The 20,870-nt window shown below is 36.5% G+C and overlaps 1 protein-coding gene across 1 annotated transcript; it reads right to left on the bottom strand.

Annotated features, from left to right (window-relative positions):
- Window positions 1–1,609: 1,609 nt before the first annotated feature.
- Window positions 1,610–20,051, bottom strand: DAZL (deleted in azoospermia like). Its single transcript, XM_058433638.1, has 11 exons — window positions 19,783–20,051; window positions 13,050–13,196; window positions 12,684–12,775; window positions 12,065–12,116; window positions 11,564–11,627; window positions 11,326–11,465; window positions 9,909–9,980; window positions 9,131–9,181; window positions 8,259–8,372; window positions 6,840–6,938; window positions 1,610–3,523 (listed from the first exon to the last, which is right to left on the bottom strand). The coding sequence occupies exons 1-11, from the start codon at window positions 19,783–19,785 to the stop codon at window positions 3,470–3,472; spliced, it is 888 nt and encodes a 295-aa protein (XP_058289621.1). The 5' UTR covers window positions 19,786–20,051; the 3' UTR covers window positions 1,610–3,469.
- Window positions 20,052–20,870: the final 819 nt, after the last annotated feature.

Consider the following 20,870-nt stretch of genomic DNA (forward strand, 5'->3'; position numbering starts at 1 on the left):
ATATTTTGCACGAGCATTCAAAAACGCCTGTTTATAGTTTGAACTTCTTATGTCTATTGTTTTCTACTACCAAATGTACTGCCTACAGATGGAAAACTCACTCTTTGATGGGTGGTGAGGAATTGTTCACAACCATCAGTTACACACAGAGACACGTACTACACATAATGTTGGGAAGGGCTAGATGACACAGTTATCAAAATATGTACAGGAGCAATCCTCATCTAGAAGTGTTTCAGGGATTCCAAATGATCATACTCAACAGCTGGCCCTATTCGCAAGACTTGGTCAATGGAAAATACTGCTGCTTTTCTCTCCCTTATGTTTCCCCACCTTCTCCATTGCCATCTTTGTGAAAGCAGAGTGGCACACTGCCTTATAGTTGCTGCTCCTTATTACCCTCAATTGACAACAATGAAAGCAGGCAAGGCGATTAAGCAATGTGGCAGCCCATTGTTACGAGTTTACCTTTAAAGACAGCCAAGAGAATTTGAGGGAAGAGGGGCCAGAGGTGCTTCACAACTAGAGGGAACTGCTGTGGAGTATTAATTTTTAAAAGTCAATGACTTCCTTGCAAGATGGGTACTATCAATTTTGAAGTTATTTTGAATGAAAGGTAATCTGATTTTAGAAAAAGAAAAAACAAACATGCAGAATACACTTACGGAAGTGACCAACTTTTTAGAGTTGCTTGATTTTGCCATAACTTGAACTTTTTACAAAAAAGTGTTGAACAGTATTTTTCAATTCCAAAGATTTGATTTTGTATAAAGAATTTAATACTAAACCACAAACATGCTTGAGATAACAAGCTGGTGTAAAGCAACTATCTTAAGGTATATGTAAGTCTAGTTTTGGGGTCTGAAAATATTATAAACTTACTCAGCTTGCGCTATAACCAAATATTCTGGATAATGGTTGGTATATACATAACCATAGATATACGCATATATAGACACACATATGTATACATATATACACATATGCACATTTAAGAATTACTAATTTTTAGCCTATCATTAGACATTAAACATCACAATTTAATCTTTGGTGATGCAGAAAGCACTGTTTGGTATCCTGCAGAACCTTGGAGTCAACTTTCTGGTTATGAATCAGTAAGCTTACTGATGAAATACAGGAGTGTCTGAGGGGAGAATTTCCTCTCCACTGGGCTCAGCTTTCAGAATTGAGAGTACTTGAACTACAGCTAGAAGAGGTAGTAAGTACTGATTTTTTTTATTGCATCCATATGAAGTACATGCAATACAAAAAATTTAAGCCCTATTAGGCAACCGCAATACCCCGAAATAAAAGGTCTAGAGATTAGGCCCAAAGTGTACAGTAGAAAAAATGTTTCATAGGGTCCAAATTGAGAGGGACCTTAGCCATGAGATAGCAGAGTCAGACGTGTTCATCAGCATTCCTACTCGGCACTGCTGTTCATGCATCTCTTAAATTTCTCTTTGTACCTGAATTTGCTTTTATGACCTAACTTAGCCAGATTAGTAAACTGAACTTTATACTTTTGCATTTTAAGAATCTAAACCTTGTTACACAGTTCCCACCCAACTCCCCACCATTTTAGATTATTATATCAGAATGCTAAAAATACTTTTGAAGAAAAAAAGTTTATTTTTATTCATGTATGCAAAGACAGTATCAGCAACAGGCAGAAGCATATTTCTAAGTTCAGAATTAATTTTCCATTTTGAAAGGTTCAGGACTTTATCTTTTACCCTTACTCTTTTAAATGCTTCACTTCAACAAAGATTTATTCCCTTACTTTTCCTTAAGGTCATATTGGAATAATTAGAAGTAGCTCTTTAGAATATAGATATCATTTATAGTAAGCTGGAGATTTAATCACAGTATGATGTGTGTCAGAATGTTATAGCACCAAAAAAACTACAGATCATTTTTAAATGGACAAATTCAGGGTGCTTTCAATTTCTGGGGTGTAATAAAGCCCTCTTGGGAATTCTAAAGTTAAAAGACTCTCTCCTTCAGATTCAGAATGAAAATTTTGAGGAATTATAGACCCTAGGGAGCACTAGTAACATGGCTCATAGTAACTACATTAAGTTAGAGTCTCTACGTTTTAGGGAGGAAGTCACTGAAAGAAGGGCCAGAAAGCCGCTTTAAACTCATGTCCATGGCAGATCAAACGATACTGATACAACTTTTTCCCTTAGAAAGGTATTATATTCCATTGCTACCGTTCCAGGGTTTGGCCCTTGAACTGCTCCTGCTTATACAGCTACTTTCATTCTTTATATCACCAGTTCTAGGAGCAAACCTCCTCAAAGACTAGTGACAAAGGCTGGAAAAGAAAGACTGTGGGTATAGCAAAAGGGCGCTGGTGCTCTAGCTGTTTGTCACAATGTAAAATGAAGACACCAGCTAATCTAGAAAGAATGCTAACTTTTAACTCTAGCACATTCTTGAGATATACTTATTAAACAACTTTTGTGGTTTAGAAATACCAAAACTAAGTACTTTGACTCTTCTGGACATATTTTACTTTACAAAAGGAAATATAACAGGCTAAATCTATTTATAGAAAGTAACTAATATTTCAATGTTTTTATAAAAACAATTCCCTTCAGATACTCTTATTAACCTCTAAGTGACATAAAAAAAGTTGCAGCATTCTTTAATACCAATATTTTGCACAATTTGACATACAGCCAAGTTTAGCATTTCAAAGAAAAAAGTTTTTACAAAAAAGAAGAATGGTGACTCATTGAGAAGCTTATGTACCTAGTAAAGTTTAGATTGTCTTGGATTCTTTAAAAAATTAGGCCCAGAATTTTAGTTATACTAATTACTATCCTAATCAAATAGGATATATATGTGTGGATTCTAGATAAAAGATAAAATATTTTGAATAAACATATGACCCAATGATTAGACTGTTTGCTTCGAATCTGTGTTGCTGGGTTTAGATAAGAAGACTTCAATAAAGCTAACTATATACTGAGTTCCACTGATTAAAAATGCAATTTTTAAAATTTTGCTTTTGTGGTAAATTTCTAGACAAATCATAAATGCAAAGCTCAATATTGTAAATACTGTAATGTTCACAGGTACTTGTTGGAGAAGTGAAATGCTTGTATTCAGACCAACAAAATTCTGACCTTTCAAAATAGGTTTTTAAAAACTTTTTTTGAAAATCAGTATTTGCTTTTATTAAAATGCCAATTTTTAAAAAATCCTTGCAGATAAATCTTGAAGTTTCTTTCAGTCTCAATTTTTTTTTACTTTCAACTATATATTCAACATAGAACCGGTTGCTAAATAAACATCTAATGAAGAACAGTTTAAGATAAAATAGAGAGTCTAATAATACAACTTATACACAAAGTTTGAGTGTGATTTACCAAAATTCAGAATTTCTATAATAGTGGAAAACTTTTAGCTTAATATTCAAAACCAGCAACTTCCCATGTTAACTAGATAGCCAGGAGGATCAAACAGATTTAAGCATTGCCCGACTTCTTCTAAAGTGATGCACTCTTTTATCCTGGAAAAGACAGAAAGAGTCCTTTTACTTTACTGAAAATTTCTGATTACTACTATAGATCTGAAAGTTGTCAAAATCATAAACCATTTGTTTTGGGTTTAAACATTATAAATAATGAGAAAAAAGATTATTCTTTTTGAGAAGCATTCTTGAAAACTGGGATAACATATGTACCATGATGGCTTGTTTTATTAAAGTTTAGTTAAAAAAGAAATCAATTAAAAAAAAAAAGAAATCCCAGTAAACTCAGAAATAACAGGACTTAGACTCAGTATCATTTTATGTACTTCTTAATTAATAATTTTGCAGTAATGTCCCAAAGACAGCTGGTAGAAAATGTAATTCTAAAAAATACTGTTTTCACTAACCGAACTGCATTTAATAGGAACCACAGCTTGTGAACAACTCTCCAATCTGAAATTTCATGTTTTTAGGTTAAAGGTGTAAGTTTTGGCATTTAAAGACATATCATTAACCTGTGAAGATGTATTATTCTTTAGAAAGAAACAGAAAATTGCAAAACTTTCTTTTCACTCTATGTTGCCTACAGATGTGCAGAGAGAAAAAAGTGAGAGGCCTTAAAAGGAGAAATGGGACTAAGCAAATGAGTAATAACATAATAGTATTTTATTTTCTACAAAGTTAACTGTGGCCTTTTTCTAGGACCTCAGTTTCACTGTCATATAAATAAAAGTGGCTTCTGGAAGTTACCTAATCTGTCAAAAGAGTGATATCCTATTTAGGTTAAAATCTATAAAACTGGTCACCAACATGTATCTGCACAGGTCATGTAGGAAACAAGATTATGAAGGGACTAGAGAATCAAGACAATAAAGAGTGGAATTAGCTATGGAAATAGTAAATACATTCAAAAATACCTCATGCATTCAAATTCAATACAACAACATGCAGTCAATCAAAACAGGTCTAGATGTCAGACAACTGCAGGATGCCAACTTCTGATTCCTCTCCCAAACAAGCAGAAAACTCTGGGAGTTTAAAGGGAGTCTTTTGTCTAATACCAGGTGAGAACTCAAGTTTCAAAACTATTTTCTGGGCTGGGCATGGTGGCTCACGCCTGTAATCCCAGCACTTTGGGAGGCTGAGGCAGGAGGATCACTTGAGCCCAGGAGTTCAAGACCAGCCAGGGGCAATATAGTTAAGATTCTGCCTCTTAAAAAAAAAATCTTTTTAACTAGCCAAGTGTGGTGGTGCATGTCTGTAGTCCTAACTATTTGGGAGGCTGAGGCAGAAGGATCCCTTGCGTCAGGAGTTTGAGGTTGTAGTAAGCTGTGATTGTGACATGCACTCCAGCCTAGGTGACTAAATGAGGTCACCTCAAAAAAACAAAAAACCACAGAAGACTATCTTCTGCTTTAAAAATCATTTAAGTACTACTGTAGACACCTATGTAATTGTCAGAACTTTGGGCAAGCTAAGCTGATGTACCATTCCAGTTCCTTCTTTTCTAAGTTATACTATCTATGCAGAATGAAGCAACAAGAGAACAAATGTCAACTTTAAGTGTGTTTACTCCCTGTTGCGAAGATGTTAAGAACTTAATTCTGCTATATGGCTCTACTCTTCTACATTATACAGGAGATCCATAATATAACCTCTTAAAAAGGCTTAAGCTTCATCCTATATCCACTCACAGATGAAAAAAAAGCTAGTCTACTTTCTGTTTTAAGGCACAAAGTGATGGTTAAACATTTCCTTTTGAATGTAAAGTGTGTAGCCAGTTTTGACAAATTCTGGCAGTTCCACTGAAGGTTAAATATGACTTAGCAATTCCATTCCCAAGTATATACGCAAGAGAAATAAGAACATACGTCCATGTAATAACTTGTACATGAATGTTCACAGCATTATTTCTAATAGTTAAAAAGAAGAAATAATCCCAATGTCTTTAACAGATGAATGGATAAACAGAATGAGTAATAGCCACAAATAAAAAGAAATAAAGTTCTGATACATGCTAGAATATTGATGAACCTTGAAAACATTATGCTGAGTGAAAAAAGCCAGTCACAAAAGGCCACATTATGTATGATTCCATATACATGAAATGTTCAGGACAGGAAAATCCTTAAGAGAAGGTAAGTAAATTAGTGGTTGCCTAGGGCTGCACAGGATGGGGGAAAATAGCAGGTGACTGCTAAGGTAGGGGGGTGATATTTGGGGTGATTTAAGTATTCTAAAATTGATTGTGGTCATGGTTACACAACTTTGAATATATGAAAAACCAGTGAAATGCAAACTTTAAATAGGTAAATTGTATTACTTGTATCTCAATTATATATTTCAATAAACCTATTATTTAAAAAACACCTTCCCTTTACGAACCATAATATTTCTCTCCCATAGGACTGACCAAGTTAGTTCTTTTTCCTATTCATACAGGGACCCAGAAACCTTTAGTCCTGTACTTTCTCATTTTAGACTTGTAAAAACTGGAGCCTTAATAAGATTTATCTATCCAACATGGATAGACGGCGGGATCAGAAATCAGATCTTTCTGGAATTCAACTACCCACATTCTCTTCCACTTCACCAACTCTGTCTGAATCAACCTCCAATTCTTTCTATTCAACATTTTATTGCTTCACTTTACCCCTTTTCTCCCTTCACACTGTTCAAGTATATCTTATGAGTAAACCATTCCTTTTCTTCTCTTTAGTCCAATATGCATGTATTTTTTTTTTTTTTTTTTGAGACAAGGTCTCACTCTGTTGCCCAGGCTGGAGTACAGTGGCACAATCATGGCTCAATGCAGACTCAACTTCCCAGGCTCAAGCAATCCTCCTACCTCAGCCTCCTCTGGTGTAGCTGGGACCACAGGCATGCACCACCACAACTGGCTAAGTTTTGTATTTTTTGTAGAGATGGGGTTTTGCCATATTGCCCAGGGTGGTCTCGAACTCCTGAGCTCAAGCAGTCCACCCATCTCAGTCCCCAAAAGTGCTGGGATTACAGGCGTGAGCCACTGCACCCAGCCAAGATCTGCCTTCTATATCTAAAATTTTCTTTTACTATTTGGTCAAGCCAGTCAACTAACTCTCTTCTCTAGTTAACCCTTTCAATTACAAATTTCTGCTGAAGGATTCTTCCCTAAAGGTAACTACATTATATCAAGGTTCAGCAGGAGAAAATATACTGCCAGGTAAAACCCACTCTGGTTTACTGTGTTATAGTCAAATGCCAACAGTTAATTAAATGCTCTAAGAAATCTCAAAATACATATACCACAAGGAAAACAGATACTTTAAAGCTAACAAGTGTGCTTTTTAATTATGCATAACTGTTATATTCATACCTTGAAGTAGTCATCTTGAGTAACAACAGAGTTTCTCAGTCTGTTCTCTGGATTAAACAGACAAGATACCACCGTTTGTATGCTTCGGTCCACAGATTTCTGAAACACAGAAGTTTTCAGTAATGTAAAGACGACTCTTTCACTCACTCTTAATAAGGGTTTTTTTGATAGTTTAATGAACATATTACTTTATTTCTAAAGAAATGCAAAAAATGCTAAAAGAGACTGGGAGTGGTGGCTCATGCCTGTAATCCTAACACTTTAGGCCAAGGCAGGAGGATTCCTGCCTCCTCCTGAGGTCAAGAATTCAAGACCAGCCTGGCCAACATGGTGAAACCCCGTCTCTACTAAAAAACTACAAAAATCAGCTGGGCATGGTGGCGGGTGCCTGTAATCCCAGCTACTCAGGAGGCTGAGGCAGGGAGAACTGCTTGAATCCAGGAGGCAGAAGTTGCAGTGAGCCAAGATCACACCACTGCACTCCAGCCTGGGCAACACAGCAAGACTGTGTCTCGGGGAAAAAAAAAAAAAGAAATTCATAAAAATGTGATTCGTAATTCTTACCACGTATCACTCAATATGCAAGTTTTCTGACAATCAAAGATTTTAGAACCTTAGTGATAGAATATTGGTTTAAAAAGCTGAATTTGTTAAATCCCTAAGTGAACTCCAATGTTTCAAGAAAAAATACTCAGGACAAAACCTGACAATTACACTGTAAGCTATTTTAATATTTATTCGCATTCTAAAATCGAGTATCAAATCAAGGAATTTACACTCCAATGGGACTTCTTCAGTGTTACACATATTAGCAACACATCAACTACTTCCACACTCCCGCTCATTTAAGAGAACATATGTGATTCAAGAGTGATAGTATTATTATAGAAATTTGCTCTAATGATAAAAAGAAGAAAGAACCCTGCCTAATTCAATATTTGAATAATTACTACTGACTTCACCACTGTTGGGAACTATTGCCACATATAATGTTATAGAGAGAATGCCGTAAGTAATGTGTTTCACTGTTTAAATAAATATCAAAATTGTAAAAGAAAAGGTACATTTAATTTGTACTAATTCCTCTTTTGAAGAGTAGAATTCTTGAGGAAACGCTCCCAAAAAGTTCTGCCAAATCATATTAATACAGTATTTATTGAAGTATGGTTTTTAAAAATTAGTGGAACTGGAATATAGGAAAGGACTGCTGAATCAGAAACTTTATGTATACATTGAAAATTTGGGCTATCCGAAATTTCACCAACCTTTACATTAACTGCTGAATATTAGTCAATTATTTAAGATCTATAATTTATGGCTATCTTTAAATTTGGGCAAAAATGCTTGCTTCTCAAAAAACCATTATTAAAGCTAGAAAAAATAAATATGAAATATATATAAACAAAATTAGATGTTTGCCTTTTGTGGGCCATTTCCAGAGGGTGGAGTAGCTTCATGAACTGAACATTCATTTGGCACAACTTCAGCTCCCGGATCAACTTCATTACAGTGGTAGTTAACAGCTGAATAAGCCTATATTTAAAATAATGAAAGTGTAATTAAACAGACATACAGATATGTTTAAAAGCCACTTATTCTTCAAAAAGCTGAGCTGGTATCGAAAGTTTCAATGTAGGTTGTGTTGAAATTCAATTATATTATTTCAAAAACTTTGTTTTAAATGAACAGTTAAAATACAGTAAGGCAGCCTTCTGTTTTAAAATGTCTTTAAGGCATCAACATAATCAGAAGTAGGACTCTAAGAAACTAATGTAGTAAGGCAGTGTTTGAGAATTTTAACACTTATTATATCCTTCAAATTTCCAATCCCGATGAAAGACAGCAGCTTAGGTGTTTTAGACGTAATACTCTTGTTTTATTCCTATTCTTATTTAACAGTAATTAACAGCAAAACATTTCTGTTCCTCTTCAACAATTTTTTTATGGCTGGTAAAGCCAGAGGCAGATTCTAGGCAGATACATGCTAATTCTAAAGCCACATTAATACTACCTTTCCTGAATTATATAGTCTATCAACAAGTAACTGAACACTTATCATTATGTGGACCAGCCATTGCTTAAGCACACAAAAACCTGAGAGAAGGAGGCACTGTTGCTCCCATGGGAGTTTCTAACTGGGTTAAAAAGAAAGTAACAAAATGTAACACATTAATATAAAAAACTATTTAAAAATATAGGCATATATGACATGGAAAACAATCAAGAAATATAGTTAAACAAAAAAATACTTTAAAATAACAGGAATTATATGTTTGGCTAATTCACTTTACCGGAGGTATAACATAGCTCCTTTGCTCCCCAACAGGCCACTGTGGTGGTATCTTAAAAAAAAAAAAAAAGGAAACCGAAATTATTCAAATATTCCTTACACATTTTCAAAAACACATGAGATACACAATATTGAAGTACTTAGGCTGGCTCCTTTGTTGTTATAATAAAAGAAACAGAATGGAAAAAAAGTACTTTATGTTTCTAATCCCTGATGTTCTTGTTGTTACTTCCATATATAAAACCTCACCCTTTTCCCAATTTTCTGGAGTTGGCATTGTGGAAATCTCAGAGATATTAATTCCTTGAATTTATTACCACAGATATGATTATAGGTCATAGATACAGTCATATCTATGTAAAGAGACTCAGAGAACTATTATCGTGAAGCAGTCAGCTAAAATAAAAATATAATTTGAATTCTGAGCTCTGAGAATTGGATAATTTTATTTCACTCTATCTCCCTAAAAAATTGATGAAAGTCAGTCTGGCTGTTTCAGCTATTTGACAGCAAAGATGAAAAAATACATGCTGAAATACACAAGGGAACACCAAATCTCATAAAACTGTTGTAAAGTTATTGCTAAGTATATTCCTGTCAAAATATTATTCCATTACCTCTAAATAATAAAAAGGTCTTAATTCTAGACTAATTTTTTTCTTAAATTTTAGGTACATTTCACTAGTTTAAAATGACAAACCATTCAGACAATTTGTATAAACAAGCTAAAGGCCTCAATAAAATCTGAAAGTAAATCATTTTACTCCCTCTTAAATTACCTGATAATTATATACAGGCAACTGATATCCAGTGATGATCTGAACTGGTGAATTTGGGTAAGCAGGATATGCCTGAAAATCAAGTTTACAGAAAGAACGAATTAATAAAACATTTTCTAAAATTAGAAATATTATTCCCAACATAACAAAAATATGAAAACTTTTAAAATATTTTTCTATATACAACAATGCAGAATTCTAAATTAATGACTGACTTTACGAAGAAAGAAATATTCTCTGTCAAGTGTTACCCTTTGGGTGGAGAGGGGGAACAGACAAATGACAAAAGTGACTATTTCACCAGGCAAAGTTTATCTTATTTATACTGTGTACTTATCCCCCGCCAGAAGTTATTTTTTACACTGGTGATAAGGCTCTATTCAGACAGACTTCAATGTAAGTTAAATTAATACATTTGCTATTTCTTTGTCAAAATACTTCTAGACAGTTTTGTGTTTGACAATATTATAGGGTAATATGTAGTCCTCCTACAGATGCTATGGCTTTTTCTGTACTTCATTTCGAAAAAACTAAGGGCTGTATATAATCCAAAACTGGAAAAGAGACAGTATAATGTCTTAATGTTTTTCAATAGTTACTGATTGAAAACATATAGGTGGCAGCATACACGAATCACCCAGATTCAGTAATGGCTCACAGTAAATGTTAGAAACAAGTAGGGCTTTTTTTCTAGCCATTGTTCAGAGAAGAAGAGGAGGTATACCCTACACATTTCAAGTACATGGAAAATGTTAACGAATGAAAGACACTGAAGAACTATTTCACTCCTGTTTTGCTACTTTATTTTCCAGCAAAGAAAATGTCTTTTAAACTAAAACATAAGTAAAATGAATTAAGAAGAAAATGTTATTTACCACCAGTAAGTGATAGTATGTCAAATCCTACTTTAAATATCAAAGTAACCAGGATCAGAGAAATTATATGCCAGAAACTCACAGGATTTATGTAGTAAAACACATCAGAAATCTACCCATTCCAGAATCAGAATATATCCAGAAGTCAGCAATTTATATGAGGAGGCATCTGGAAATCATTGCAAATAAAGAATAGCTAGACGATTTGCTAACCTTAGAGAAGAATATACTAGACAGACACATAACGATAGCTGCTTTCAAATGCTTTAGGAACTAGTTATACAGGTGAGGAAAAGGAAGAGATTTCTTCATGTGTCTACAGAGGTCATTTCTAAGATAAAGACAAAGTATACAGAAGATCTTTAGCTCATATAAAGAACAACACTAAGAATAATAAATTTCTAACAAAAGTAATAAATTTCCCATCACTCAAAGTATTCAAACAGGGATGCTATTACCACTTACTATGGAAACTGGATATAATTCCACAGAGGGTACAATGACTACAATAAACAAGAGAATAGGAACGTATTAATTCTTACCTGAACATACTGAGTTACAGGATTCATTGTGGTTGGGGGCTGCATATAAGTTTCAGTGTTTGGATTGGTCCAGACATTCTGAAACTGTGGTGGAGGAGGATGATTAAAAACCAAAGGACGTGGCTGCACATGATAAGCACCTTTTTAAAAAGCAAAAAGAAAAAGCCTATTTTTAGTTCTTTGAAAAGCTACACAATTTCTTTTTTGTTTGAAAAGAACAATTTCTTTTTGTACTCACATAAATTTTGTTTCCTGATTGCAGGGCCCAGCTTCAGCTTTTTACCATGGAAATTTATCTGTGACTGAAAATAAAACAGTAACAAAACTAGAATCAATTTTCAAGTCTTTACTTCCAAGACTTGGGTGAACACCTAAAGTCTTCTAAAGTTCCTATTATCATAGAAAATCAGTGATAACTACACACCAAATTAAAATTTGTCATCATGAAGCTACCTTACCCTTACTTCTCTAATCAGTGTCAAAAGGCATCGAGTGAAAGTTGATCAAAAATTTTCATCATCCTGCCCTGTCTCCAACCCTTCCTGTCTGTAGTTCATGAACCTAGGTGCCCAGTCAAAAATAAACAGGTTCTAACAACTTCTGTGAGATTCCTCTAAGTTTGGATTTTTTTGACCAGAAAGTGTACCCTCTTCCAAATTTTACACCAGACTGAGTATATCACTCGACACTAAACATTGTATCAATAAAACAAATGAGATTTTTCTATTAGATTACTTACTTCTACTATCTTCTGCACATCCACGTCATTAAAAAATGAAACAAATCCATAGCTATAAAGGCAGATAAATGAAGTATAAAATCACCATACAGTACATGGTTCAGAACTTCTACAATATACAGAAGTGATCATGACTAAAAGATAATATACTATGCTAAATATTTGTTAAGATGTACATGATAGATCCTCTACAAATACTGCTTTTTCTTCATCTGAACTATGTTAAAATGTGCTAAGATTAGGGTAGTGTGGAAACTTTATTGATTGGAATAACAAAGAATTCATATCCATGAACCTGAATTTAACTTACTATCTAAGACAAGGTGGTTAAAATTTAAGATACTGTACGATATATGAAGAAAACAATTCTTTGAGAAAACGGATTAATTAATTCATTTGTATGAAATAAAGATTGAAGATATTCAAAAACAAACATTAGAAAAATGACTAAATAAGAGAGCTGGAAATAAACTTTTATCCTCTACATGAAAGAAATTAACACAGCAACAAATTTATGTAAGTGTCAGAATACCAATTTTGAAATCTTCTCTGATACTCTATACGTGGAAGATACTCTATACGTGGCTAGAGTTCAGATATTTTTGATAAAATTACTCACCCTTTGGACACACCAGTTCGATCAGTGATTATCTTCACTTCTTTCACTGAACCATATCTAGCAAAGAAGCTTCTAATCTCAGTTTCATCCATCTATGGAAAAGAATTGAACTTCAAGAGTAAAAATTCAGCATTCAAAAATTTTAATTTTACTAAAAGAAGGTTCGATGATGTGAAAATTTCTCCCCCATTTATCCCCAAATGACTAGTAGCTCTTTTGTCAAAGATATTTTTAGTATCTATGAGTCAAATGTAAAACGAATTCTAAACCTCCATGAAGTACAAAAAAACCTTAAGTTTGTAACAGGGCCCAAATCCCATTATTCATAATGCATTTCAAGGTAAAAATGAGGTATGAATACAATACCCTAACATCAATTCCTCCAACAAAAACAGTGTTTGGCATGATTTTGCCTTCTGGTAAAATATAGCCTTGGCTGGTTGCAGCTGATGAGGACTGCGTGCTGGCCTCTCTGGAAATGGTTGAGTTTGGAGTTTCAGGATTTGCAGTAGACTGTAATTTGGAAAGTAGACATCATAATTAGATACACAGGAAAAACCTATACATAATGTGAAATATAATTTTTGTATTTTAAGTATAAAATATTTTATATAAATTACTTTCATTCTAAGTTAGTTCAGGCTCAGGATTTAAACTTATCAGAGTAGATCAGCATGGAATTTTAACAAAAGGATATAGTACTTTTTTTTTTTTTTTTTGAGACGCAGTCTCGCCCTTGTCACCCAGGCTGCAGTGCAATGGCGTGATCTCGGCTCACTGCAACCTCTGTCTCCCAGGTTCAAGCGATTCTCCTGCCTCAGCCTCCCGAGTAGCTGGGATTACAGGCACCTGACACCATGCCTGGCTAATTTTGTATTTTTAGTAGAGAGGGGGTTTCTCCACGTTGGCCAGGCTAGTCTCGAACTCCCGACCTCAGGTGATCCGCCTGCCTTGGCCTCCCAAAGTGCTGGGATTACAGGCGTGAGCCACCGTGCGCAGCCAGGATACAGTACTTTCTTAAACCCAGTATTGCTCATTACTGAGTCTTGCACAATGCTGTGGAAGAATACTTAGTATTTGTGAAAATACTATGCGAATGAGTTAAAAAAAAAAAAAAAAACCCAAAATTAGAAAGTTCAGATTTGTAAAAATCAAAATCAAAATCATCCTGTTCTATATTCATAAACAACTTTTCATTTTACTGAGTACACTAATAAAAAGGATGACAAATCTCAAAAAAAAACCTCCAAAAAGCCACATCAAAAAGAAAATAAGCCCCAAAGTTTTAAACCAATTTGTCCTGCTTCGCCTTTTTCACCAAAATTAACATGAATTTTTACAATTTTAACACTCCCTGTGTTAGTATGCCTGCTTTACTTTGGAAATGGATCATGGAAACATTATTTGCTCACATGTCACAGCTCCTTCTAAAAAAAGGATTATAATCCTCTTCCCTAATGCTAGGGTGTTCAAATCATCTTTTGAAATAACATTTTTCTTCCTAAGTAACACCAAATCAGTCCCACTGATAATTCTAATTTTCACAGTAGGGAGATATAAATGATACCATCTTTATTTTCGGATAAAGAAACACATACATATAACTCATTATTTTTTCTGGATTTTGATCAGAACTGTCTTTATTCTTTCCGCAGTAGACTCTAAGGCTAACGTAAAATTTTCTGAAGTAGAATTTGTAAGTAATATATATGTCGGAGAAGCAATATAGCAGAGTGGAACAAAAATTAATTTAGTTAGGAGATCTAGGTTTATGTCCCTTACAGGTAAGTGGTTACAAGCCACTTACTTGCCAGCTGTGTATCTCTGGGCAAATTGCTTTGAGAAGGAAATGAGATAACATCTGTGAATTCATTTTGTAAAGTATAAAGTGGTATGCCAATACAAGTTAGTGTCCTGTTATTTGAATTTATTTTCAGATTTTTTTTCAAGTTTCTTTTTTGGCTTTACTATTTTAGCTGACTTATTTTGAAGATACTTTTAATTAAGAACTAACTGAAACATTAGGAAACCATGAAACATCATTAATTTAAAAATCATTGGTGAAGTGCTTGTTGACTACAAAAGGTAACTATAAAAGGGTGCAAAAGAGAAAGCTATTACACATATACCTGTTTGAAAGAAAACAAGACAAAAGAAAGCAACTGTTATCTTTTTGAAAGGCACAGTAATTTTATAGGAATAAGAAAGTAGAGTTCCTGCTTTGTTAATTAGATGCTAGAAGTTACTGATTCTACACAGCTTTACTAGAGATGAAATCTAAATTGTCAAATCAACTAAAGCTGAGTTTATTGCTTTTCTCTATTCGTTTGTGCTTATACTTGCTATTTTGGGTTTGTAAATAACTCCTAATTCTTTCTTTTAATAGTGGTATTTCATGACAACAATATGAAGAAAAATTTAAAAACGATTTCTAAAGTTTTTCCTTTCTAAAAATGTCTTACGTTATTGTTTCTCTAAATGACATTAAGCTACGTATCCTCAACTATTAGGAACCTGATTAGATTTCCCTCCCCTACAATTTACCAATCCCTTCCCAGTTCATTCAGAAATCCCAAACAGAATAAAACAAAATAAATTCTGAAATTCTTGTATTTTCTCATTTTCAATTCCCCCTTGATTTGTGGATGAACTTTGGATATGTTTTTCTTTGATAAACAAGCTATATATACAGTATTGTCTCTGCACCACAGTGTTTGGATGTATTTTAATTTAGAAGTGTAACATCTGGCAGAAAACTGTGTCAGATTACAAGAGGTTATGATAATGCATTGATTCTCAACTGGGGAAGATTTTTGAGCCCCAGGGGCATTTAACAATGTTTAGAGACTGGCTGTCACAATTGAGGTGTATTCCTGGCATCTAATGGGCTGAAGGCCAGGAATACTACTGCACATCCTACAATGCAAAGAAAGCTTCCTACAACAAGGAACTATTGGTCCAAAATTTGAATAGGGTGTGGTTAAGAAACCTTGTGACAGTGCCATAAGAATTGAGGAGGAAAATTATTGTTTGGGAAGAACCTGATTTCCATTGTTCAGTAAAGTAAGTCTTTTCAGGATCTCAGTTTCCTTGCTTGAAAATGAATGGTTGGAAAGAATCTCTGGTGTCTCTTCTAATTCTCATACTCCATACAAGAGTAAAACGGATACTTGGAGACAACAGTAGTTTGGTAAAGAGGAAAAGAGGCATTTGATATTATAGGAAGTCTGACTTTGGCTTGGATCTTACAAACTGGCTGCCTGCTTAACTGGAATCGTAAATATAAAATTCATTGGATCACTTTAATAGTGTAATAACATCTTAAATTAAGGAGGCGCCATCACGTCCTAGTTCTCAGCCAGCAGGTGGCGCTCAAAGCTAACAAAGTAAGCAATGTACTTCATTTTTACCACGGCTTGATTAGCAGGGATTGTTAAATTCCTACTGTATTTATACATAATATATATATAAAAATCCACAATCAATAAACAACCTTTGGTGAAACTGTGGCCAAAAATATAAATGAATGCTTAGGATAAGCAAAAGCTTAATTTTAAAGAAAGTACCATCGTAACTGTCAATAGCATCCTGAAAACAAACTGCATTAAAGAATTAATTTTCTTAATCATACCTTCAAGTGAGTTGGTGAATTTTGAAATGAGAAATGTTGGAATAGTAAACAGGGGTGAGCTTCAAGACCATCATATACATAACTCTCATTGTTATGTATAGCAAACATATTCCTTGTTATATTTGGACAACCAAGTGACAAAGACAGCTAAAAGCTGGAAAAAATTATTATTTAAACTCCTGGGATGTCAGCTTCTTTCACAGTATTACCTAATTCAATTACTATGTGAACATGTAAGCAAATTGAGATTTACATAAACTGACCAGGAAAAAGGCTATAATTTGTAGTTATCAAAGTTACATTCATACCAACAGGAAGGAACGAATAAAGAGAATGCTAAAATTAAGAAAATATGACATGAAAATCAGACTCAAAACTTTAAGTAAATCCAAGAGTAGATTTTTGGGGAGTTCGGGGTGGGTAGGACGAAATTCAAGCAATAAACAATCCTGGCAAAACTAAGCAAAAAAAGGCAAGAAAGCAAAATGATATGAGAGACCTGAGAAATGGGTTATGACCACAGATTATAAAACAACGCTATGCATAAACTCTATAGGAATAAATTTGGAAATCAACGACATGACAAACTTGTAGAGAAATTTAAATTTTTACAAAACAATCTTGAGAAAGAACACCCAATGATACCTGGCTCAGTTTCCCTGGGAGTTTTTTCAACTTGTAAAGAAATAGGTAACTTGGGTGTATGTTTGTGTCAGAGAGAGGTGCACACACACACCAAGACACCAGAAATAAAGATAGAAGACACAGAAGAAGAGATTAAGAAATTCAAGCACTTTTCTTCAATTTTCAAAGAGGAAAAAAGTATTTCTCAACGCATTTTACAAAGCTAACAGCATGTAACAAAGCCTCATCAAGATGAGCCATCCCTGCCCTCAACACAAATGCAAAATTCCAGCAGTATATAAAGAATACAGTTTATATTGGAAATGCAAGAATACTTCACACGATATTGTTACTTTAACTCACCATTGAAAAAGCATTTGATAAAATACAGCATTCATTTTTAAATTATTTAAAAATCCAAGTAAAACAAATAGAGGAATCTTATTTTCTATCAATCTAATTCTACCCTATCATTAAGCTTGAAGTGAAATACTAGAGTCATCTCCATTGAAATTAGGAATAAGATAAGGGCACCTCCTTATTACTACTATGTATTTTTTTCCATTATGTATGACAAAGGTGAACATTAATACAGTTTTCATGAATCAATAAAAATAAAAATAAAAAGGAAGTTTAAAAAGCTAATGATAGATCAACTTCATTGATGATTTTAAAAAGTGCACATCAACATAGTAAAATATCTTCCAGCTATTAGGTTGACAATTTAAAAAATCCTAATACCTTTCATTGGAAAGGGTGTGGAAAAGAGATCATTCTACACACCATCAGTGAGAAAATACTGATACATGCTTTACCAAGAGTAGCTTGGAAAAGATGTATCATAGTTTGATAGGCGGGGATACTCATCAGTATACTAATGAGGGGCGTAACTTAAAATTGTTACTAAAGGGGCAAAGCGCTTTCACCCAGCAATTCCACTTACAGCAATTCATATCAAGGAATTAATACAAGCGTGCCAAGATATTTACACAAGGATATTCATAGCATTTTTTTTTTTTTGAGCCTGAGTCTTTCCGCTTTGTTGCCTAGGCTGGAGTGCAGTGGCACCATCTTAGCTCACTGCAACCTGCCTCCCAGGTTCAAGCAATTCTCCCGCCTCAGCCTCCCGAGTAGCTGGGAATACAAGTGCGCACCACCACGCCTGGTTAATTTTTCTGTTTTTAGTAGAGATGGGGTTTCACCATATTAGACAGGATGGTCTCGAACTCCTGACCTCAAATGATCCACCCACCTCAGCCTCCTAAAGAGATTACAGACGTGAGCCACCGTGCCCAGCACATGATAGTAGTGTTTTAATATTGAAAAACTATTCGCCATAAGCGAATGCGGTAAAATAATGGTATAATTTTTAACATATATTGAAAATTAAAATTATCTTCAGAATAATGCCATCAATTGAAAGATGCAAGTTGTAAAATAGTATTATGCAGCACGGTGTAACTCTTGTAAAAGTTGGCCCATCTATGTGCAATACATGCATAAACATAATCTGGAAGGCTATACATGTACCAAAATTTAACGGTTATAAGTGTTGGGATTAAGATGGATTGCCATTTTCTTACGGTGATGGTTTTCAAATGAGTAAATATGCTACTTTTATAATCAGAAAAAAATAATCCAATGAAACAATTAGGATTTCTTCCTTTTAACTCTAAAAATATTAACTCAAGGTGATTACTTTTTATTAGCATGGATAACTACATGTTGCACAATTACACATAATAGTTGTTTACTTTTATTTTAATGTTTATACATGGTAATATAAACCGTGTATAAATTTCCTCCCTGAAGACACTGAAAATGATCAATGCAGACACACACACAGCATGCAATACGCGCATTCTTTGACTCAGTGGTTGGTCTGCGTGTTCAGAGCCGCACCTTGTGGTGGCGCTGAAGCAACACTAGGCATTTACCAAACTCACAAAAACGCACACCTAACGCTGTCTACCAAATGAACATTTTGTCAGAGGTTCCTGGTTTTATCGAGAGGGAAAAAACTGTGCCCAGAATTTAAAAATTCTAAAATTCTCAATGGTAACTACTGAAACCAACCTCGTGCCGCAAAGATGACGTCAGGCGAGCTTTTCTGCCTGTCGCCGCCGCACGAGGGAACCGCCATCAGCAAGTACCCAGCAGCTGACAGGCGCGAGGGGACCACAGGCACTTCCGACCCAGCCCCCCTCAGCTAGCGGGCCATGCCTTCAGGACGCCTCACACCCCACGCTGAGGCCCCCACGAACCCCGCCCACCCCACCAAGTACAGGGACCAGGAGGGAACCACTTCCTAAGGAAGCTCCGGCCCTCCAAGTCTAAGGAGGCAAGTCCCTCAGCAGGCCCGCCGCCATCTTGCGGAGCCACGGGGAGAGCGCCAGAAATGAGGCTGGCGGGGCGGGGGCGCGTAGGAGTGGGGGAGGGGCGGGGGCGCGTGAGTGGGAGACCGCGTGGGAGTGGGGGAGGGGTGGGGCAGTCGGGGGTGGGGAACCCACACCCCAAACCTCTGCCAGCAGAGAACCCGAGCCGGGAAATGGGTGCCTCAAGAAGGTCGTGGCCCTTGCACGTGGCCGGCAAGGCAGCGCGTCCTCGGGGTTCACCCCCATCTTGCCACCCTCGGCGTCCCACGCCTGCCTCTCTGTGTAGGCCGCGCCACTGCCAGGCCGCCTCTCCCCACTCTGTGGGTCATGGCTCGTGGTGCGTCCAGGCAGGAGCCCCCCCAAAAAGGAAAGCCGAGGGTGACTTCACTTTCTGCCCCCGCAGAGCCGAGTTTCACCCACGAGTGAAGACTCCGCCGGCCTTGGCCCTCGGGCTTCTCTCTCAACTCACCATGATGGCGGCAGGCAGCAGTTCCTGACCGGCTCGAGGAGGAGCAGAGGCAATGCTTGGCGCCCCACTTCTGGGGCTGCCGTGAGGTCCGCTGGAACCCGCTGTGCGGCTTCGAGTGGTCAAAGGAGCCAAAGACGAAGAGAAAAGGAAAACCAAGGGCGGGTGACAAGGCTGAGGAGCGACCAAAAGGCGGACCCCGTCAGGCTGAGGAGCGCAGGCGGACTGAGGCGTGGTCCGCGGGGCTCCGGGAGGTGGCTCCTGCGCCGGGTATCGGGGCGCGTGATATCGGCCTCAGCCAATAGGTGGCAGCGCCCCCGCCCCCTGCGTGGGGGGGCTTAGGGGGACGACGGCGCCCACGCGGCGGGGGCGTAGGGTACGCAGGGGACGCAGCGCCTGTGCGCAGGCCCCGTGCCTCAGTCCCAGGAAGGCGCCGCACTGTCATAGACCCACAAACACACACATCACCCCCAAAACAGCCTTGAAATAAGTATGCATACTGAAATATATGGTATAGTTTACAAAAATGATAATCTAATGTGTCTAGGCTGTAGTTTCCAAATGGCATCTCTAAGGCACGGGGTTAGCGCAATCACTTTTAGCTTCACACTCACCCCAAAATCTTTTTAAATGCCTTCAGAAATAAATCGAAGCAAGTCTGTGGAAAACAGAAGGAGACATCAACAGGCCAGAAACTTGGACTCCTTTCTGTCAAGTTTGAGTTACAAGGGGTTGGATGGGAGGAAATGCCAGTTTGACATTCAGGATGTTCTTTCAAGAAATAGTTATTGACTGCCTGTAATTACCAGGTACTGCAGAGGCAGGAGTGAACAAAATAAAAGAATATGTCTTTGCGCAGGGATCTTACATTTTAATGGGAGAATTCACCTTCTAAGCCTTACAGGAAGGCGCTAGGCCTGCCTAGAGAATTCTAGAACATGCTCAAGGTCAGAGTACGGGCCTACAGCAGGAGCGAGCTGTGGGCCAGTTGGTGGAGCCAATCACGTAACTTTGGGAACCACTCCAGCACCTTAGTTATACACACAGGGCTAAGTAGCTATGACCTTTATTCACAAACTTCACTTCCGTAC

This window comes from Hylobates moloch, unplaced genomic scaffold (assembly GCF_009828535.3).
Source record: "Hylobates moloch isolate HMO894 unplaced genomic scaffold, HMol_V3 SCAFFOLD_22, whole genome shotgun sequence".
Taxonomy (NCBI): Eukaryota; Metazoa; Chordata; class Mammalia; order Primates; family Hylobatidae; genus Hylobates; species Hylobates moloch.